Source organism: Ursus maritimus, unplaced genomic scaffold (assembly GCF_017311325.1).
Source record: "Ursus maritimus isolate PB19 unplaced genomic scaffold, ASM1731132v1 scaffold_2, whole genome shotgun sequence".
NCBI lineage: Eukaryota > Metazoa > Chordata > Mammalia > Carnivora > Ursidae > Ursus > Ursus maritimus.
The window spans coordinates 20,299,575-20,322,523 of record NW_024424452.1 but is presented as its reverse complement, the minus strand read 5'-3'; the positions used below and the strand labels follow the sequence as shown (position 1 = coordinate 20,322,523).

At 47.8% G+C, this 22,949-nt stretch overlaps 1 protein-coding gene across 4 annotated transcripts in view; it reads left to right on the top strand.

Moving 5' to 3' along the window:
• The window catches only part of SLC5A11 (solute carrier family 5 member 11), a 34,153-nt gene that overhangs the window by 2,448 nt on the left and 8,756 nt on the right, over positions 1–22,949 (top strand). Inside the window, exons 3-9 of one of the 4 annotated variants that reach the window (XM_008697149.2) lie at positions 487–591; positions 1,833–1,892; positions 7,685–7,789; positions 8,897–9,002; positions 10,274–10,354; positions 13,464–13,669; positions 18,766–18,901. In XM_008697149.2, coding sequence (XP_008695371.1) covers positions 487–591; positions 1,833–1,892; positions 7,685–7,789; positions 8,897–9,002; positions 10,274–10,354; positions 13,464–13,669; positions 18,766–18,901 — 799 coding nt within the window. The remainder of the gene's footprint in view (positions 1–486; positions 592–1,832; positions 1,893–7,684; positions 7,790–8,896; positions 9,003–10,273; positions 10,355–13,463; positions 13,670–18,765; positions 18,902–22,949) is intronic. The other 3 variants (XM_008697150.2, XM_040635207.1, XM_008697151.2) reach the window with 3 other exon arrangements.

The window sequence follows — 22,949 nt, the reverse complement described above, 5'->3', positions numbered from 1 at the left end:
TGTCTGGTCCAATTGGTTGAGACCAGGGATTGGGGTCATTGAGTATAGACTTGGCCACTTAGTGTTCTACCAGAAAGAGGGCTATCTGCTTTGCTAAGTTAGAAGCAGAACTGGAATAGAACACAGGCTTCCTCATTCTTATTATGAAGCACCTTCCACAAGACCTGTCACCCTTTCCCCTGGAGATGCTGCATACAGTTGTTTATGTTGTGCACTGCACAACCCTATGGCACACAATTCATATGTTAGCCATCATAAATACACACATTTATTAGGCCAATTTCTGATAGATGGAAGTAAAAGAGTCTTGGAGAAGAAGAATCTTTTTCTAATTTGAAAAAAAAGGTACCAGATAGTCTAGGGATGGTCCTGCCTTCTCTACTTCTCCTTCTGTCTTGGTCCCTCTGGAGCATGGGAGGAACTGGGGGTGGGGAGAAGGTACCATAGACCATCGATCCGAGATCTGACTTGTCCATCTTCCCACAGGTGGGTGCGTCCTTGTTTGCCAGCAATGTGGGAAGTGGACATTTTGTTGGCCTGGCAGGGTCAGGTGCTGCTGTGGGCCTTTCTGTCACTGCTTACGAATTGAATGTAAGTATTTTACCAGGCGGGTACGGCTCACCCTTTGCCTACTAGGTAGATCCTGGGGCACAGTGTGAGTGCCCTGCACTTTCATTTATTAATTTTTGTTGAAGATTTTATTTATTTATTTATTTTCGAGAGAGAGAGAGAGAGAGAGAGAGACAGGGAGCACGAATCCGGGGAGGGGCAGAGGGAGAGAATCCCAAGCAGTCTCCATTGCTGAGGGCGGAGCCCAAGGCGGGCCCGATTCCCCAACCCCCGAGATCATGACCTGAGCTGAAACCAAGAGTCAGAAGCTCAACCCAACGAGCCACCCAGGGGCCCCTACCCCGTACTTTTTAAAAATAGAGTTGTACTTCATGAGAAAACAAACAAGCACCAAAGACGCTCCTGGTCAGCAAAAATCAGTTTGATCTGCAAGCTTCGGGCTCGTCTGGGTTTGCTTGATCCTGGCCCAGAAAGCCGGGACCCCAAAAAAACCAATATGTGGGATAAGAGGGCTCGGAATCTCTCCTTCGTGGCTGCAGTAGGAGGTGTCATGGGGCCCGAGGGCATTTCTGTGTATTAGATACCAGTCGGCCATCACAGAAATGTAGTTCTGTGGTTTGGTGGTTCTTGACCTTTCTGCCACCCCACAGGCACCCCAGACATAGGACACACTGTCCCGGTAGCAGGGCTCATGTAAGGTGTGGGTTTCACTGAGGAGGGCACGCCCTCTTCATAGTGCTTCATCTCCGTAGTGACTTAACAATTGTTTCTAAAACAAGCTCTATTTATTTATTTATTTTTAAGTCCTCTCCGCGCCCCATGTGGGGCTTGAACTCACAATCCCGAGTTCGAGAGTGATTCACTCCACCCACTGAGCTGGCCAGCCACCCCCTTAGTGACAAGCATTTTTAAAGGGCTCGTTCTGTGCTGCAGACTTAAGTACGTTATGCACATCACCGTATGATGGGGTTCACTTAGCAGCCCATCCTGGCTCAACGAGGCAGGGCCCATGTCTGGATGAAGGGGAGCGACACGAGCTTTTGGGGGCCACTGAATGAGGAGTCACAGGAAAGCTTCTATTTCCACGCTTCCCTCCTTCATCTCCTTCTCCCATTTCAATGTGGGAGTATGATGGCCCTGGGAGGATGAGGTACCGAACCCGAGATGGAGCCAGGCCAGGGCACCTCCAAGTGCAGAGAGAAATGCAAATCAGCACCTCGATGTGGGTGGGAGCTGAGTCCTGACTCTGTTTTCTCGGGCAGGGCCTGTTCTCTGTGTTGATGTTGGCCTGGATCTTCCTCCCCATCTACATCGCTGGTCAGGTGAGTCGGGGTGCTCTGGGGTGGGGACACCCTTTGGGAGGGTCACCCTTGTGTTCCCTCCCTCCCCCCTGAGGATATCTATTAGCCAGTCCCTGGGAGCTCCCCCACATGGTGAGGGACGCCGTACCGGTGAGATGGGGGAGCCCCCTCCTTAGCAGCTCCCACCTGCTGACCCATGACGAAGGGGCGGGCAGGCTTTCAGGAAGAAACAGGAGCTCACCGACGTTCTTTATTTCCAGCGCCAATATGAGACTCACAGTGTCTTTTAAATGTTTAAGCCATAATAGGTTTACTGCTTTTCCTCCTCTGTGCACAAAACTGTACAAACGGAGTTATTTCTGGCAGATGTGAAGGTCAGCATTTTTGTTCCCAAATGACACTGCTGTAGACTTTTTGAAAAAGCATTTTAAAAAATCATTTCTGATCTGACAGCTTTACAGCAGTCCTCCTCTCTAGACTTCATTGTGTCTTAAGGGTCCTACCACACAGGGCAGGATCGTACTGTCCCAGCCTGGTCTTCGTAAAGCAAGAACTGATTTTCACTTTTCATTATGGCAGTTAAAAAAATACACAAAGTAGGGAGAGCTGCTGAATGATAAAAGGAATCATTAAAAAAAATCACTTTGTGCCAGATGTAGTGTGATCCTGTGTAAAGGGCAGGGGAACACGGATAACTAATCTTGCTTGGAGATGATACGGAGTCTAAATACAATAAGCAAGGCCTTTGGTGGGTGGCTGGCCTGGGTCTGTCCACCCCCACCTGTGACTAGCTCCCATGTGGGCAAAATATCTGGGGTATAACAACACTGGACTGGGACCGAGGGTCTCTGAGCCAAAGCATCAATAACTGTGTATCAGTACCTCCTATGGAAAGTGGTAAAGACCGGCGGAGACGAGGGAATTTCCTAGGTAGGGCAGCCAGCCGTTCTCAGCCACTTTCTCTGGCAGGGAGAAGGTAATGCCATCTGCAGAGGGCGAGGAAGGAACTCAGGGGGCTGGAGGTTGAGAAGAAGCAGGAAGACTTGAAATGACAGCTGTGGTTGTTTATAATAGGAAAACGTGGGAGCTGGGTTGCCCGGGTGGCTCAGTCGGTTGAGCATCTGCCTGGGGCTCAGGTCATGATTCCAGGGTCCTGGGATCGAGTCCTGCATTGGGCTTCCTGTGGGGAGTCTGCTTCTCCCTCTGCCTGCTACTCCCCTTGCTTGTGCTCTGTCTCTCTCTCTGACAAATAAATTAAAAAAATATATATGGGAGCAGCCGTGATGTCCATCAATAGGGGAGTGGGCATCCACACTACGGGCTATGATGCCGGGAAAAGGGACAAAGTCAGTAGATGGCTGGAAAAGGATCTCCAAGCGCACTGTTCAGTGCAGAATTCCCAGGACCTAGACGTTCTTTGGACAGCATCATACAAGTATTCAGAGGAGAGATTCAGCCCATAACTAGATAAGAAAGGTCAATACCAGGAAAAGATAAACAGCTACCCGCTCCGTTTTTATTGGGAAATAAACACACACAAAAAAATGATAAAACAAAAAAAAGTGATAAAACACAAATGTGCCGCTTAACAAACTGTTGCAAAATAAACACCCAGATTCAGACATAAAACATAACCTCCCCCATGTGCCTTTTGCAGGTGACGATGCTTTCTTTTCTCCTTGATGTTCATCGTACTCGCTTCCTTGCTTTGCTTTGCAGGTTTCATTATGTGTAGCTAAACAGTATGGTTTCATTTTACTTTTGAAAAGAGAATGTATATGAATGGAATCAGGGTAACCTATTCTTTCATTGCGTGCCGCTGGTGTGTTAATTTTCTTTGCTACATAGTATTCCGTGGTGTGACTACACCCCAGGGTACTTGTCCATTCTTGTGTTTGTGGGCTTCAGGTTGTCCCCGTGTGGGGCTGTGACGGATGACGCTTTGAGAACATAGTGTACAGGTGTCCCGAGCCCGTGAAAGGTGTTCACAGAGACTGACTATCTATGAGTGGAATTTTGGGGCTATTGCCTATGTTCATCTGGCTTTATTAGATGCTGCCAAAATTTCCCCCAGATACTTCTATCAGTTTATACTCCTACCAGCAGTGTCTGCAGATTCCCTTTGCTCCGTTGCTCCACATCCTTGCCAGCACGGGGTATTTTCCAACTAAATTCTTGATAATCTGGAGGGCACGTGGTTGTATCTCACTGTGCTTTCTTTTTTTATTTTTATTTAAGGTTTTATTTATTTGCCAGAGACAGAGAGAGAGAGGGAGTGAGCACACAGGCAGGGGGAGCTGCAGGCAGAGGGAGAAGCAGGCTTCCCACTAAGCAAGGAGCCTGATGCAGGATTCGATCCCAGGACCCTGGGATCATGACCTGAGCTGAAGGCAGACACTTAACTGACTGAGCCACCCAAGCATCCCCCCCCTTAAAAAAAATGTTTCTTATGTATTCATTTGAGAAAGAGACAACAAGCGGACGGGGAGAGGGAGAAGCAGACTCCCCACTGAGCAGGGAGCCTGATGCGGGGCTCGGTCCGAGGACCTGCAGTTCACAACCTGAGCCGAAGGCAGGACCCAGCTGTTCCCCGTCCTCACGGGGCTGTTTCTCCAAAACACAGCAGTGCTTTTCCCTCTCACTAGAAAGTTTTTCTTTGCATTCATGGGGCAGTTAACTTGTGTTCATCTTTCAAATCATACTCTAAGCAACAGTTCCTCTGAGAAGCCCCCCTCTCACCTCTCTGATTAGGTTAAATCTCCTCCTCCATTGTATTGGCCTTGGTTGCTCCTTTGCATTTGCTCATGCGATGATTAAATTCATATGTCTCCCCCATCAGACTGTGTGCCTCTCCCGTTAGACCAGGGTGTCTCAGTCTCAGTCCTAGTGACATTTCGGGCTGAATAATTTGGGGGGGGGGTGTTGTGCATGTGTCAGGGTGGGGGTATTCTGTGCATTGTAGGGTATTTGCAGCAGCCGTCTCTACCCGCTAGATGCTGGCAGCACCCCATCCCCCAAATTGTGACAGCCCCAATTCTCCAGACATTGCCAGATGTTCCCTGGGGAGGTACAGAATCGTCCTCGGTTGAGAACCACTGCCCTAGACTGTGTGTGTCTCCCAGTAGACCTTAAGCTCCGGGAGAGCAGGAACTATTCGGTTTCCTCCTAGAATTGTGTCTGGTACACAATGGGGAATGAGCCAACACCCAAAGAAGAGGCACTGGTGAAGGACTGGAAGTCTTGGTCAAGTCCCAAAGTATCATGAGCGTTAGCAAATGAGGGAGCTGCGTTGATGGACATTTGGGGCATCGGACGTGAACGGGGTCCCGGGGATGACGAGGCTCAGGTGTGGCTCAAGGAACTGGCTCACTGGAGTGGAAAGACTCCATTTACTGGGGCTGAGCAAACTGAGACACCAGCCGAGGTGTCCCCTGTGGGTTCCCTGCACTGTCCTTGGGGCTGCTTCCAGACTGGGGAAAAGTCTCGAAAGAGGAGGACAGAGAAGGGACTGGAATCCCCCCCTGAATGCTGGGCAGGGCCCGGGGGAAGGCTGAGGGCAGGGAGCATGGGTTTTGGAGGACGAGGGAGGGGTTTTACATGACGATGAAGTGCGGCAGTCTGGATGGGATCCAGGGAATCCTGCAAGAAATGAGGGGTGTGTGAGGGAGGGGGACCCACCAGCGGTGAGGCCTCAGGAACGAGGGTGCTCATCCCCCAGGACAGCAGTCATTTACTTTGTTTGCTTCTTAACATAATTCTTAACATCTTAGCCATAACCAGAGGGCGGTTCCTGTGTTGACTGCTGGCCATTCCTCACCTCTCCATCTGCCTGTCTACCTGCCTGCTTGTCTCAGCTTTGCTTGCTGGCAGATTGCCTTCCTAGCTGCTTGACACAATTAGCCTAACAGCTGTGGCCTCCCGTCTGTCGGCTGTCATCCACAGATGAGACAGTAAATCTGCGTGAAGAGCCCCTTCCTCGGCCCACTTACCTGAAGGGACTGAAGCCCTTCTCTGTCCTCTCTAATCAGCTCTCACTCCACGTCCACTGGTGTGTGTCCATTCAGTATGCTCTGATTGAATCTCCCCCTGCATGATTGCCTGGTAGCATGGTAAGAGTTCGGTCCACGTGCTTCTGGAAAACCCCTAATGTGCTTGTCTTGCTGTAAAACCAGAGGGTTGAGAGGCAAGACCTTCATGAAGGTCAGACTCCCAGATTGCCCTTTGGGGGAGATGGGGAGAAAAGAGAAGCTTTTTTTCTTGTTTTGCTTTTTTTTCTATTTGCAAATGTCCATTTATTCCTAGAGTTCACTTTCTTTTTTTGGCCAATGTTTTATTTTGAAAAAAATTCCAAGCCTACATCAAAGTTGAAATGATTTTGCACCGCATGCCCTTGTGTTCTTGAATACCCAGATTCTACCATTAACAGTCTCTCCCAATATTGCTTCACAGTCTGACTTTGGAGTGGATGGTTGGCCATTCATTAGCTCGTGGTCAGGGACTCATTAGTGTCCTCCCTGAGTTAGACTGGGACACCCAAGCAGGAACAGCCTGGAGGAGGGGCTACAAACATTTCTGCAAAAATCTAAGTCTGTCCTTCCCCATCGAAAATCTAGTACCTCATGGAAGAACAGTTGGCTTGATGTTCAGAGTCCAGATATGGCATTGTCTCAACCACAAGTCTGGGGGTACGGTGCACAGTGGGGGTGAGCAGGCTGGGAAAGAACATGCCAAACCCTCGAGGAAAGTTCTACCCAAATAATGGTCCTTGGCAGCATGGCCCAGTCCCTGGGGTGCCCATATGGTAATGATGTCTGGCTTCAGACTGCCCCCGCCCCCGGGCATGAGGGAGCCACCGTGATTCAGTGCCCGCCTCGTCTCTTTATTGTCCCTGGAGACTGCTGTCTGAATCCCCTGCTTTTGCTGGTAACCTGCCTAAAGGTTGACAGGAGAGCAATTTCCCCAAAGTTTGGAGCATGGGCAAATGGAGATTCTTGAGACGCTTTTAGGTGTTAGACGTGGGCCCCACTACACCGAATCCCATGCTGGCGCTGTGTCCTGTCCTGTGGCCTTTCACTTGTTGGATGAACACATGGGGCAAGTCTAGGTTGGCGCTGGTCCGCCTGTAACACCAGCCCGACCCTTCTCCAGCATTCTCTTTCGCTGTTGTTAAAGGATGAATAGGCATAGGGTCCAGAGTCTTCGGTGTTGCCAGAGAAGAATAGAAAATAATTGCTTGATTATCCAGTGTTTATTTTTGTCGGTCCCCTTAAATTGAAGATTGAATTTCTGTTGACGGTGGTGCTTTGAAGTTTCCTTTTGAGGTAAATGTATTTAACTGTTTATGTGAGTTGGTTTAAAGAAAAACAGTAAGTAATTGATAATACGATGGGGGTGGGAGCAATAGGTGGGTATATCCCCCTGCACAGAACCCCAAGTCCTCTGCACCCCACCCCTCTGCCCCCATTTTCTCCTCCTCTTTCTTTTTTTTTTTCCTCAAGATTTTATTTATTTGAGTGAGAGAGTGAGCAAGAGCAGGGGGAGGGGCAGAGGGAGAAGCAGGCTCCCCACTGAGCAGGGACACCCCCCCCCCAACGTGGGGCTCCATCCCAGGACCCTGGGACCATGACCAGATCCAAAGGCAGATGCTTAACTGACTGAGCCACTCCTCTGTCCCCATTTTCTCCTCCCTTCTTAAGTCTGTGGTTAAGAGGACCATCAGGGCTGCTGAGTTGGGAGAGGAAGCGGGGAGGGAGAGGGGTAGGGCCAGTGCCCTGAGGCTGTGCGGGTGGTGACAGCTCAGCTCCGGCCCCCAGGTCACCACGATGCCAGAATACCTAAGGAAGCGCTTCGGAGGCCACAGGATCCCGGTCACCCTGGCTGTGCTCTACCTGTTCATCTATATCTTCACCAAGATCTCGGTGAGGGGCTGAGAAGGTCCAGTACGGCCCCTGGCAGCGTGTCCTGCCCTGCATTTCCTCCTCTTGGGCAGGCTTGGAGGGCGGGAGGGGTGGGAGGGGTGAGGGAAGAGGGGAAGCATGGACAGAGGAAGTTGGGAGAAAAGGTGGAGGGAAGGACACCTCTTTCCACTCCAGCCAAAGCTTTGGCAACATGTCTGGATGGTGCGGGTCACAGAACGGGACTCCGAGAGCCCCAACAGCCCCTTTGTGGGGGGCTGTTCCCCCTCCTGGGGTCAGGCAGTCATCAGGGATTCATCAGCTATGCTGAGGCCCATCGAGCCTGCCCCACCCGGGCCTTTGGTTAGATGGGTAGATGCGGTGTAGCCCCCAGGCCACGTGTGCTCAGCCTGACTCACGCGGATGCTGTCTCTGCTTCCAGCTGGGGCCGCGAGAGCTTGTCCCAGGTGAGGTGGGCTGGGGGCGGGGAGTGCCGAGGAATTCCATTCACTCCAAACAATAACGGACTCTACGCCAGCTACAGGCTTGAGAGACGGATGTTGGATGACAACATCCTTTCAGAACCCTGCCTCTCGGCTGGTGGGAAGCTACAGAGGTGGGAAGCCTTCCCAAGGGAAGTTCCCAGCTAGGGAAAGGGGGGCTGGCATTCCAGATGGATGGACAGGGCTCATTAGGGAAGCAGGGAACGTGGAGGGAGTGAAGGAAATGAGGCCAAGGGGTGAGCAGACCATGAAGCCTGGCATGCAGCTCTAACATACTTATGTAGATGTTATCAGGGGGGATGTGGGAGGACCACTGAAGAATTTTAATGGGCAGGAGAAGGATGATAGGATCATGACAGTATTTGATAAAGGTTGCAGTGTCGAGGGTAGGAGGGTAGAAGACCAAAAACAGAAGCCGGAAGACAACTGAGGAGGAAGTTGTATTAGCCCAGTGAATGGGTGTCAAATGTAACGGCCCGCAGGGCTCCAGTTTGAGACCCCCCATCTGGGAAGATGTGGCTGAATAAGGGGCAGTCTAGGACTCTTCTGTTTGCCCGAATCCAGCTTAGGGGAGCCTGCACTGAAAATGTCCTTCCATTCATTCATCCGCCAACTTATGTCTCCCCAGGTGGACATGTATGCAGGCGCCATCTTTATCCAGCAGTCTCTGCACCTGGATCTCTACCTGGCCATAGTCGGGCTGTTGGCCATCACGGCTCTGTACACTATAGCAGGTGTGTCTGAACAAGGGGTGATGCTTGAGAGGCTGTGCCCCCCCAATCTTTTCCTGGCCCATCTTCTGATGTTCCCGTGTGTTAAAACCATTCATTCATTACACCTCGCTCCATGACTCCAGATAAGATGATTTCTCTCAGCCATTGTCCAAAGGAAGAGGGTTTCCCAATTAGAAGGAGGGTTTAAAAATGGACCACAGCTGCATCAAGCTATTTTCCATTTATTTATTGAAGAACTATTTATTGAGAACTGTCGGGGCTGAGCATGTTTGCTCACGTGCACTCTGTAACACTAGATGGTGAGCGACGAATTCTGGAGCCTGAGGTCGGGCAGCCTCCTCTCTCCCCACCAGAGCTGCGTCGTAGGGGAGAGACGGGCACATAGTAGGGCCTGGACAAGTATCTGGTTTGGAGCATTCGCCTTTTTATCTTTACATTCTGCTCCAGCTTCACCCTCCTCTGCCTCCTCTTGGTGTCATATGATTCATTCTGCAAATACATCTAGATATTACCTAGCAGGTGCGAGACATCGTGCTGGGAAATGGGGCACAGCCGTAAACAAAACAGATAAAATCTTTACCTGAAAGGACCTTACATTCTAATGGGGAGACAGACAATGAACAAGGAAACCAAGAAATAATATGAGGATATATTATTATAATCTGATACGTGCTCTGAAGGAAGTTTAAGCAGGGCGAGACAGGCAGTGATGGGATAAGGAGGGTGTTTTGTTTTTTGGGTTTTTTCCCACAGAGAATGTTCAGGAAAGGCCTTACTAGGGTGACGTTTGAACCACACTTAAATGCTATGAAGGAAGCTCTTAAGAGAAGTGCAGGGGGAAGGGAAGTCCAGGCAGAGGGCTGTCGCTGGGCCTCCCCCCCACGTGAGCCATCGTCCTCCAGCAGGCGAGGATGGGCTTCTCCAGCACGGAGGTCTCAGGGCAACACGAGAGCAAGAGCAGAACCTTTCAGGTCCTTGAGGCCTAGGCTTCAAGCTGCACAATATCGCTCCCACCATATTCTGTCGGTCGAAGCAAGCCATTTGGCCAGCCTCTTGTTAAGAGGTAGAGCAATCAGCTTTACCTCAGCCTGGAAGGAGCAGGAAAGCCGCGGCGCAAAGCGGGCACGCACTCGGGAAGGAGATACCGTGGCCATCTTTGCAAACAACACTAAGAAATCTCCTGAGGCAGGTCTTGAACTTGCTCCCCAGGGTAACTCCTCTCCACCACGGTACCCGTTCCTCACCCCAGTGCTTACCTCCCCCCCACCCAGGTGGCCTGGCCGCTGTGATCTACACGGACGCCCTGCAGACGCTGATCATGCTTATAGGAGCGCTCATCCTGATGGGCTACAGTAAGTGGGGCCCCAGGGTCACTTGGGTGGATGACAGCCCCTCTCTCGGTGACATCTGCTTTCATCACTGTGATCGGCAAGCCCACGCTCAAAAGCATAGCCACTGGGGCATTCCTGCTCGACATATGGTTATTTTAGCTGTCAAAGAATTGGGTTTATGGAAACATACTGGTTTGTTTTTTAAGATTTATTTATTTTAGAGGGACGGGGGAGGAGGGCAGAAGAAGAGAGACTCTCCAGCAGCCCCCCCGCTGAGTGAGGAGCCCCACGAGGGGCTCCATCCCATGACCCCAAGATCATGACCTGAGCTGAAATCAAGAGTCAGCCTCTTACTCGACTGAACACCCAGGCACCTCCACATTTACTGTTTTGTAAGTAAAAATGAATAGTTCTTCTAATTTTGATAGGGATAAATGACTAACAAATTAAAGGGGCAAAGCGGCAGCTCTTCCTTAGAGAAGAATCCCAGGGAATAAATGCAGTTGGAGGGAGAGCTGGAAACTCACCAGGAGGACATCACAGTGACCTGCAGGCAAGACCTAGCAATACGAGCTCAGGTTGGCAAGGGAGAGTTGAGGAAGGCACAGGATCTTTGCATGGCCGCAGTTGTCGTGTCCAAAATATTTATTCATTACAAAGGGAAACATAGTCACTTCCCAGTGGAGCCACCTGGCCCACACCACTGTGGCTAAGTGATCACGGTTAATGTCACCGGGAATTAGACATTGACCTCATGTCACTCCTGATACGGGGAGGAGGACACGCCGTATCCTGTGTGCCATGCTTGCCAAGACATAACCTCAGCTTCATCGGGAAGAACCACCAGACGCCCAGATCGAGAGACATTTTACAACATAACCTAACCAGTTCCTCTGACGTGTTAAAGGCATGGAAAACAAGGAAAGGCTCAGGAATTGTCTAGAAACAGGGGTCGAGGGGTGTAAACAAGAGTTTGACCGGAACATGGTGTCTTTCTGCACGGTTTGCATTTTGTTTCTGTGCCTGTAATCCTTCCAACAAGATTTCAGAGTCGTCATAGAATAATTGTTTCACAACACAGACGAAAAAGACGTATTATTAACTTAACAAGAAGTGTTTCAGTCCCTTAAAAGAAGAAAAACTTCATGGTGTCCTGTGTGTAAAGAGGAAATACAGATGAGTAACGGATATGTGACATGTCCAACCTCACTAGAAAAGTGTCGCTGTCAGAAATACCAAATCTTTGAGCCTCCCAGGGCTGCACGAGCTACTTAAAACAGATTTTCAGAGGCAAGAGAGAGCCAAAACAGATCTGCCCAAGGTCTATTATTCTTAGCCAAACCTCTAGATCTTTCTATGTATTCTATGGCTGTAGTGGAATTAAATAAAAATCAATAACAGAAATATACTTGCAAAATCTCCAAGTACTTGAAAATTGTCTGTTTGCTGAACACAGGAATTCTATAGAGAAGACCCTGAAGACTCCACCAAAAATTGTTAGAAGCAATAAACAAATTGATAAAGTTGTACGTACGAAATCAATGTACAAAAATCAGTTGTGTTTCTGTACATTAACAAATGATTGGAAGGAGACATTATTAAGTAAACAATCATTTTTTTGAAGGTTAATTATAAGTAAAAATATTTTGGTGTTGGCCCTAAAATTTTCAATGTTCATCTCAGTTTTCCTTCTAATGTTATTCTCCTGCTTCATGTATAGTTTAAGAAGCTGGCAATATTACACTTCCGAATTCTCCCTCCTGTCTTCTGTGTTATTGTTACTATACATTTACACACGCCCTGAACCCCGATACACGGCTACAAGTTTTGCTTTAGACAGTCGATTATCTTTTAGAGTGATTAAAAAGAAGAGAAAAGCCTTTAAAAAAAAAAAAAGCCTTTTAAGGTGCCTGGCTGGCTCAGTTGGAAGGGCATGCAACTCTTGATCTTGGGGTTGGGAGTTCAAGCCCCACATTGGGTGTAGACATTACTTTAAAAAAATCTTAAGGGGCGCCTGGGTAGCTCAGTTGGTGAAGCGTCTGCCTTCGGCTCCGGTCATGATCCCAGGGTCCTGGGATCGAGTCCCTCATCGGGGTCCGTGCTCAGTGGGGAGCCTACTTCTCCCTCTGACACCCCCCCTGCTCGTGCATGCTCGCTCTATTTCCCTCTCTGTCAAGGAAGTAAATAAAACCTTAAAAAACAAAACAAACAAAAAACACTTTGCAGCAAAATACACAAGACGGAAAGTTGTTAGAAATAGAAATTGACAGAAACCAAAATAGTGCCAAAGACTTCAACACTCCACAGGACAAAACCATAAATAAGGATTTAGAAGTTATAAATTACATGAATGAATAAGCTTTCTTATAATAGCGAACATAACTTTTTTCCAGCATCAAAGCACCATCTACAAAAATTAGTCACTGAAAAAAAATAAGCAAAATTTACAAAAAATACCCATGTGAATTTGGATGGGAAAAAATCCATCTCTGTTTTCATAAATCTAGAATTGAAATGTAGCATATTTTTTTCAGTTATAGATGTAGGCAATAAACCACAGGAATATTAGCAACATCCATGACTTTGATACCAAAAGATACCACAGACGTTTCTATCCAGATGTTTTCACAGTTCTTGGCCTGAAGTACTGTTTGTGCTCATGGCTGCTTTGAAACCAAATGGTTATTACAAGGGAGCCTGGCTGGCTCAGTCAGTGGAGTGTATGACTCTTGATCTCAGGGTTGTGAGTTCGAGCCCCATGTTGGGCATAGAGATTACTTAAAAATAAATAAATTAATTAATAAATAGTTATTAGACCTACTGCTAGGTCGTACTGTTTAATGGAGCAAATAACTACTAAGCCACAGTTTTTATGTTTTGATGATTGCCTTCAGTATATTTGGTTTCCTTTATAATCCTATGTATTTTGTATTATGCGTTGGTTATTAATATTCTGAGAAGCAATACGTAATCACCACTAAGGCATCAAAACAAGGCTAAGAACCTTTAAGGTGACTAACGTCCCGTTAGCTCTGCTCTACGTAGGATGTCGCCCATCCAGCCATCCCCTTACCACTTGCTGTCGATGGCTCGGAGTTTCTGGCAAATTGGTGTTTCTTCTGCGTTTTAGGCTTTGCCGCAGTTGGCGGGATGGAAGGCCTGGAGGAGAAGTACTTCCTGGCCGTGGCTAGCAACCGGAGTGAGAACAACAGTTGCGGGCTGCCCCGAGAAGATGCCTTCCATATTTTCCGAGACCCCGTGACATCCGATCTCCCGTGGCCTGGGATCCTACTTGGAATGTCCGTCCCGTCCCTGTGGTACTGGTGCACGGATCAGGTACGGGGCAGCTGATGAGGGAGCGCCCTGCAGGACGGCTGGTTTCCTCCATCTGTTCTCTTGTTTGCGTTCCCCTCTCCCTCCCCCACCAAGCTCGGCTACTCCTTCCTTCCTGCTGCTCCACATTATTTTACTTCTGGAGCTTGCTCATGTAATGGCAAATCCGGGGCTACTAATATTTGCAAAAGGGAACTGTTTTTTGTTTGTTTTTAAAGATTTACTTATTTATTTTGAGGGGGGGAGAGAGAGAGTGAACAGGGGGAGGGGCAGAGGGAGACAGTCTCAAGCAGACTCTGCTCCGCACAGAGCCAGACATGAGGCTTGATCTCACGACCCTGAGATCATGACCTCAGCCGAAAATCAAGAGTTGGATGCTTAATGGACTGAGCCTCCCAGGCGCCCCTGCAAAGGGGAATTCTTTTTTCTTTTTTTAAAGATTTTATTTATTTATTTGACAGAGACAGCCAGCGAGAGAGGGAACACAAGCAGGGGGAGTGGGAGAGGAAGAAGCAGGCTCCTAGCAGAGGAGCCTGATGTGGGGCTTGATCCCAGAACACCGGGATCACGCCCTGAGCTGAAGGCAGACACTTAATGACTGTGCCACCTAGGCGCCCCAAAGGGGAATTCTTAATACAGCTTGCTAATGTCTGGAAAGATCCAATAAACAAAAGAGAAGACATTTTAAATGGAGGTTAAAATTGATATTGGGTATCGTTTACTCAACAAATACTCACTGGGTGTCGTCTTTGTCCCAGACACTTGGAAAGCATGAGTAAACAGATCAGACAGGGCTCTTGTCTCACCTGGCGCTCACCTTCCTCTAGTGGGGGGTAGACAGACAATAAGTAAATTATGTGGAATATTTAAAGGTGATAAATGTCTTTTTTTTTTTTTTAAAGCAGGGAAGGCAAGAGAGGTTGAGAAGGTGAGAATGCAGTTTAAAATAGGGTGGCGGGGCGCCCGGCTGGCTCCGTCGGTGGAGCTCTTGATCTTGGGGTTGTGAGTTCGAGCCCCACGTTGGGTGTAGAGATGACTTACATAAAATATATAAAGCATTTTGAAAAACAAATAAATAAAATATGGTGGCAAGGGGAGGTCACCCTTGGAAGCAGAGGCCTCGAAGAAGAGCAGGGCTTCCTGCGATAGTGGGGGAACAGTTTGCAACGGAGGGAACGGCCAGAACCAAGACCCTCCAGCTCATACGTAGCTGGTGTGAAGAAAGAAACGAGAAACGCAAAAGGCAGGACAACATGTATAGTAAGCCCTTTTGTGTTAAAGCGAGGAGGGAAAGAATCGATATTTGCATTTCTTACGTATCCATGAAGAAACTCCGGGTGGAGGTAGGTAAAACGAAGAAGAGCGCATGCTCGTGGGCAGGGAGATAGGAGCCGTTTTATGCATGCCTGTTTATGCTCGGTCAGGTTGCAAACCCAGCGAGTATATCACCCATTGAAATGTGTCTTCCTGATGAGGGTCGGAGATCTGTGTACCATTTTGGAAGCTGTATTACAGAGTCAGAGCTGATGGAAGTTTATTTATTTTTTATCTTTTTAAAAGATTGTTTATTTATTTATTTATTTATTTGCGAGAGGAGAGAGAGAGAGAGAACACAAGCCAGGGGAGCAGCCGAGGGAGAGGGAGAAGCAGGCTCTCCGCTGAGCTGGGAGCTTGACTCGGGGCTCGATCCCAGGACCCCAAGATGATGACCTGAGCCGAAGGCAGATGCTTCACTGATGGAGCCACCCAGGTGCCCCAGGGCTGATGGAAAGTGATGATCTCGGAGTAGGGCAACTGAATTTATGCAGGTGACCATGCCGAGAACAGAGCCCAGGTACCCCCATGGCCCAGAGTGGCTCTGTACCTGGGCAGTGGTGGGCACAATACACACGCACTGCCCCTTTAAGAGAGAGACCATCCTTGGCAGATCTTCTCCCCCTCCCCCCGCAAATCTCAGGTAGGAGACACTTTGGGACACAGCACAGATCTAGGCTAACAGCGTGGACTTTAAACGTCACAGGCCCCGAGTCAAGTTCAGGGGGCATAACCTTGAAATACTAACATCTTATTTCCTTGTTTCCTTACTAACATTGTGGTTACTAATGGTTACAGAAGAGGAAAGCATGAGGAATTTGGCCATAGTCCTTCGGTCGCAGGGACAGTTAATAAACCACGAAAAACATTTACATATTTGCTGTGGTTTATGTTAGTGCTCTTGACACAGCTCACCGCCGGCTGACACTTCTGAATTTGTACAAATACTTGAGGTGCCTCGAGCCCTTCTTAGCTGGAATTCCAGCATGCACCCCGTGAAAACCACCTCCAACCCACCCCACGTTGTTCAGGAGCCTGGGGACTTACTCACAGACGACTCAGTCTCCTTCCAAACGCCAGCAGGGCAAGAGGGCCTGGAAACGCAAGCCTTCCTTGACCGTGTGACTTTGGTCTTGACCACACAGTGTAGCCGCTGACCTGGATTCTGTGGAGTCCTGAGACTGCTTTGCTTCACTGTGCTGGTCCTGCCCTCGGGAACGTAGAGCTTTGCCAGGGTATATCTAGGCTAATTTTAAGATATTTATTTATTAGAGGGAGGGAGAGAGAACATACAGGTGTGCGTGGTGGGGGGATGGCAAGAGAGGGAGAGAGAATCTCAAGCAGGTTCTGTGCGCAGCAGGGAGCCCCACACGGGGCTCTATCTCACGACCTTGAGATCATGACCTGAGCTGAAATCAAGAGTTGGAGGCTCAACCAACTGAGCCGCCCAGGTGCCCCTAGGCTAATTTTAGAACAGGAGAAAGGCAAAGCAGCATTTGTGACTCACTGACAGAGAATATTCCAGATCTTCCTGGGTAGAGACTGAAAAGATAAATAACAACAGACAATTGTAATGGCATTTAAACATTTACTGCTGCTGGTCTAACCATTCTACATGGATTAACTCCTTTTCATACCATTCCTCTAAACTGTGGTTCCATTACCTGGACCTGGGGGTTGTCCTACAAGGGGACCCCCTCATCCCTGGGCTCATGGGTTTTCAAGGAGCACAAATGTCTTCAAACTTACTCAGCTGCCTCTTAAATTGATGTTTGTATTCTCCACTTCTTGGGAATAAAAGCCAGACTTCCTTTTGGTCACAGTTCGGGATCTCCAGTAGAAAGGGCTTTGTTTTCCAAAGCTCTAAATGCTTTCCTCTCTGCTTGCAGAGGGACAGGCTAGGATCGACGCCTGTGTGCCTCTTTGGGCACCTTACTGAAGCAACATGACGTGTTCTATAGACCTTGATATCCTCACATTTTACTACCACATTCTCAAGTGTTCTAGAAAGCCTCAGTAGATACATGTCTGGAGTTCTGAGAAATAGCATATAACAGTTAAACCAACTTCTATAAATTTTCTTAAAAGATTTATTTATTTATTTGAGAGGGAGAGAGAGAGTGAGACGGAGCACGGGGTGGGGAAGGGCAGAGGGAGAGAGAGAGAATCCCAAGCAGACTCCGCATTGAGCAGGGAGCCCGACGCAGGGCTCTGATCTCACGACCCTGAGATCACGACCTGAGCCGAAACCAAGAGGTGAACTCTCAACCAACTGTGCCACCCGGGCACCCGAATTAAACCAACCTCTAAACAAGGACGGCTAACTTCTCAGCTGTGGACTGAGGGCCTCCATGCTCCCCACCTTTTCCTCACATAAGCCAATCCTACATTTTAGAGTCTTTCCTATGCAGCATCCCAACAAATCTAATTTGGGCCTGTCAAGGTACCTTTGGCTGCAAGTGACAAACAAACAAACAAAACCCCTGAAACTATCAGGAAAAGGGTGGGAGATGTATTAGCTCGTGGAATACAAACAGCAGGAAGTAGAACGAGCCTTCAGAAATTGCTGGAACGTAGTCTGGTTTCCCTCTCCATCTCCGTCTTATTGCCTCGCACTGCAGACCAACAGGAAAGAAGCTGACAACTCCCTAAGTCCCAATCCGAAAATCCTGTAGAAGGGTCCAGCATGCGTCAGGTGCCCACCCCTGGGTCAGGCAGCTATGCCCAAGATGGTAGTGTAGCCGTGTGGACAGGGAGTGGGTTTCAAAAGAAGGAGCAGGACACTCTAGGAAGATTACCCCATAAATGTTCACTGTCAAAAAAAAAAAAAAAAAGGAAGAATCCCAACTTTGTCCTGCTTGTCACAGTGTCACAGTGGTAATGATGTGACATTTCAGTCATCTTGTCCATAGTTCGCTGAACCTGCTTGTAAAGGCTCTGGTAACTCACCAAGGTCTCTGTAGCTTCTCCAGATGCTTCAAGACTCAAAGCCTAAGAAAATAGGAGAGAAAGTTCTGGGCTCATGTAGATTGAATCTGAAGGCTGGAGGATGATTTTGGGGGACCGGTCTCCTACTCAGAAAACACTCTGGAACAAGTTATTCCTTTTGAGTAGATAAGGTTTTTTTTTTTTTTAATTTGATATATATTTTTAATGATTTTATTTATTTGAGAAAGAGAGAGTGAGCATGAGTGGGGGGAGGGGCAGAGAGAGAGGGAGAAGCAGGCTTCTCACTGAGCAGGGAGCCTGATGTGGGGCTCGCTCCCAGGACCCCAGGGTCATGACCTGAGCTGAAGGAAGGTGCTCAAACAACTGAACCATTCAGGCATCCCTGAGATGACTTCAGTTTCAAGGGATCTTTCCCAATATGATGTCAGAGGTGCAGCTGGTGGTCTAAGCTCCTTTCATAGTTGGCAATTCTAATGGAGGCCTTGGGTGGTAGGGTGCTGCTTTCCGTTGCCTCTTCTAAGCTGAAGTTCTATGGAAAGCTGTAATTGGCCCACCTCGGATTCATACTTTTCCTCAACTGATCACGGTAGCCAGAGAAGTGGAGAAATTCTGTGTAGAAATCAAGTTGGCCAGGTCCAACTCCAGGATAAAGGAGTAGGGAGGGGATGGAAGGGGGTTCTTTAGCTTCCTCAACTGGACCACAGGGATTGGGAATAGGAAAGTGGTGTTTCCCCCAAATAGAAGCTAGACAAACCGAGATCCCAAGTCCACGATGCACTCTTTGTTTGCTTTTAGAGAGAGCCACTTCAGCCTCCAACCACCCCACTGTTTTCCAGGTGATCGTTCAGCGGTCTCTGGCTGCCAAGAACCTGTCCCATGCCAAAGGAGGCTCTCTGATGGCCGCCTACCTGAAAGTGCTGCCTCTTTTCATGATGGTGTTCCCAGGAATGGTCAGTCGTGTCCTCTTCCCAGGTGAGAAGACAGTGGGGAGAAGAGGTCATCTGTCTTTGACTCTCAGACCCTGTGAAGTGTTGTAAGTACATGACTGCCATCAGAGATTGGGACTGGAGTCCCTGCAGAGTGATTTGGCTGAGGCAGCCCCATCCAGACATCTGACTCTATAGTGTTTCCCAACAGGGCTTCAATAGGAATGTCTAGTGGGTGTCCCAGGCCAGTAGAGAGGAGACCCATCTGGGGCCTTGCCTCAAATGTGTTTTTTTGAAGCCAGAAACTATAGGCCGAGACCCTGTGGTTCCAGATGTCAGTTTCCTAAAGGCTAATGTGAGAGTTCCTCTTGTGCTTCTTAGTATTTCAGCTCAATGGTTTGGTTATTTTTGGCCCAATGGAACCCGTTTGGGGGTACTTGACAAAAATCAGGGATGTCAAAGCCTCTAGAATATTTACCTTAAAAAAATTCTTTTAATGTGGTAAAGTGATAAGATTTGCACTGTGTGGATAAACAGCACTGGGGGAGGGTGTTATTGGGAGTCATTGTGATGTCAGGAACTGGTGGTCTGTATAGAAGAAAGCTCCTCTTTTTCCAAATCAGTGAGCTTTCCTCCCATACCCACCAAGGCTGTTACTAACTTAAAGAGGAGTGTAAAGCGGAGTGCTCCCTTCTCTGCGCTTTATCCTACACAGTGCCATGCACAGGTAAAGAAAGGGTAGAATGGCCTAGAAGTTTTGTCAAAATAATTTAGGACAATAAGCATTAGGAGCAAAGAATTGGGGCAAGAAAATGGGGGAGCTGTCCTTGGTGCTAGATTCTGGGCTTCCCACTCCTCCAGCCCAGAGGGCACGAAGAACCCAGAATCACTGGTCTTGGTTCCAGGGAAGGCGCACAAGACTTGGAAAAAGCCAGGTCAGAGTAAGAACTGGGATTTGGGATTTGTGTGACTTGATGCAAAATATACAGCTTTTGGGTAAGGTTTGACACATAAACAAAGAACAACCTACATTCATCTTGTTAAGAGTCTTGCTTTAAACAACCTACGTTCATCTTGCTAAGAGTCTTACAGAGAGTGCGGTCTTTCTGAATATGGACTCTGATTTGAATGTTGCAGCCAGAATCCTGGCTCTGCTACTTCCTAGCGGTGTGACCTTGGAAAGCCACTTGCCTCTGTTCCCTCACTCATAAAATGGGGCTAATTCTTCATGAGGCTTAAAGCAGTTCTCGGCATGAGGTAAGCACTATAGAAGTGTTTACTCTTATTTTGTGTATTAATCTCATTTATTCCTCAAAACAACCTCATGAGGTAGGTACTGTTAGGGCTCTTTTCATTTACAGGTGAGGAAACTGAAGTTCATCCACTCATTTATTCTTCCATGTGTCCATCAAAGATTCTGAGAGCCCGTGATCTGTCAAGCCTTATTCTAGGAGACCCTAGAATGGACCCTAGGGGATCCATAAGTGAACAATACAAACAGTATCCCTGCTCTCGTGGGGCTCACATTCTAGTAGTGGAAGAGACACACAAAGATAAGGAAATAAGTAAATGAGTTATCCACTGATTATGTTGAAAGCTGTGAGCCATTGATCGTGTTGAGAGCTGTGATTAAAAGGCACAGGGAGACATCAGGGAGTGCTTGGTGGGGTTTCTTCTGATAGGGTTTCCAGGGATGGCCTCTATGAGGAGGAAGAGGCAACAGTTGATCCATATGGGTTGTTTCTTCTTTTCTTTTTTGGGAGGAAGGGCAGAGGGGGGTAGAGAGAGAGAGAATCTTAAGCAGGCTCCATGCCCAGCACAGAGGCTGATGTGGGGCTCAATCTCACGACCCTGAGATCATGACCTAAGCTGAAATCAACAGTCGGATGCTTAACCAGCTGAGCCACCCAAGCATGCTGGATGGTTTCAAAATACATTTCAGAGTGGATCCAACTAGATTAGTGATGGGTTGGATTTGGGGCATAAGGAAGAGCAATCTAGACCCCTCCAAGGTTAAGTGACTTGCTAGAAATTAACCTGGCTAGTGCTGGGTGAGCTGGGATTGGAACCCAGGTGCATCTGCATCCAAAGCCCAGCTCTTAATCATGCTATTGTTTCTCTTAGCAAATTACGCCTTAAGCTTTGGGTCAGTGTCTGGAATATCACTAGCAAGACCTTGACCATCATTCTTAACAGCCAGTCAATCAGCAGTCATGATTAAGTGAGACATAATGCCATGCTCTATGTCCCTTAGGACTTTTTAATGTAGCAGATGAGTCTGATACTCATGAAAAAGCAAGATAAGATACAAATCAAAACACTCTAGCATATGGTACTAATAATAAGTGAAAGGAATTTGAGAGTGAAGTAGGGTGGAGAAGATGAGGCGGGCATGGAGTGTTTGAAGACCTGGACAAGTGCTTCTCAAAGTGTGGGTCCCAGTCCAGCAACATCAATGTCACCTTGGAACTTGTTAGAAATGCTAAGCCAAGATGTCCTTCAATGGATGAATGGATAAAGAAGATGTGATTCATATATACAGTGTTATATTATTCAGCCGTCAGAAAGGATGAATATCTACCATGTACATCGACATGGATGGAACTGGAAGGTATTATGCTAAGTGAAATAAGTCAGAAAAACATAATTATATGGTTTCACTCATATGTGGCACATAAGGAATAGTGCAGTGGACAACAGGGGAAGGGAGGGAAAGCTGAATGGGAAGAAACCAGAGAGGGAGACAAACCAAATGAGACTCTTGACTCCAGGAAACAGGGTTGCAGAAAGGGAGGTGGGTGGGGGGACGGGGTAAGTGGGTGATGGGCATTAAAGAGGGCATGTGATATGATGATCACTGGGTGTTAAATGAACTAATGAATCATTGAACATTATATAAAAAACCAGTGATGTACTATATTTTGGCTAATTGAATTTAAACTAAAAAAAAGAAAAAAGAAATGCAAACTTTCAGACCTGTCCAAGACCTACTGAACCAGAATCTCTTGAGGCTGAGGCCCAGCAATCTATTTTTAACAAGCTCCCCACAAGACTGAGAAGCCCTTACCTAAAGTGCCAGGCTCCAGGCCAAGCCACTCGACCTTCCTGTTTCCATGTGTTCCTCTATGTCTGCTCTGCCAGTTCCTCCTGAATCTTCAGTTGGGTCCAGACACCACCCAAAAGGATACTCTAATCCTGAGCTGCAGTGAGCCTGGACAACACCTCCTTCCACTTACCCATCTGAGAAATGGCACACACTTTGAAAGGAACCACAGTGGAAATTAAGAGAGAAGCAAAACCACCCTCAAAAACAATAAAACGAAGTCTAGAAACGTACCCATTTACCGACGCAATCATCCCCACCTGAGCTCTGGAATACACTCAGGGTGTGAGACCTATCCATGATACTTACTAGGTGTTTGATTTGGGGAAGCCTTTCCACCTTTCTGGGCCTCAATTTACTTGTCCTTACAACAGGTGTAATAACCACATCTTCCCCTTGGAGTTGTGAAGAATACAATGAGAATTGTATTGAATTGAATGTTAGCATTTGGAAATAGGAGATTTTGTGTTGTTTGGATCTGACCTTGCCAGAAGCATCCTTTATGCCAACTATCAGAGTCTGATGAGAGAACCCACACCATATATGAAATGGTTGATTAATTAACCCAAGGAAGGTGGGTGGTTGTTGCCCAGTGGTGGGTGAATGATCCATAAGGCTGTTGGTTTCAGTTGTAGCTTAGCTGAGCCAACTAGTATGAATATATTCTTTTTAAAAAAAAAAAGTAAGCTCCATGCCCAGCATGGAGCCCAATGTGGGGCTTGAACTCACGACCTTGAGATCAAGACCTGAGCTGACAATCAAGAGTCAGATGCTTAACCGACTGAGCCACCCAGGCGCCCCAGACGAATATATTCTTTAAGCTGCACAGACAAGGACAACTGCCACAAACATGCTTTGGAAACTGTGTCTGTCACGTTTCATGGTTGAAGGGTGCATGTCTGGAAGGTTAAACAACCTAAGGTTAACCAAAGGTTAAACTATGTAGTTAATTAAATATCCTAGGGAGAGTCTTGCTCCTTCTCGGTGTACC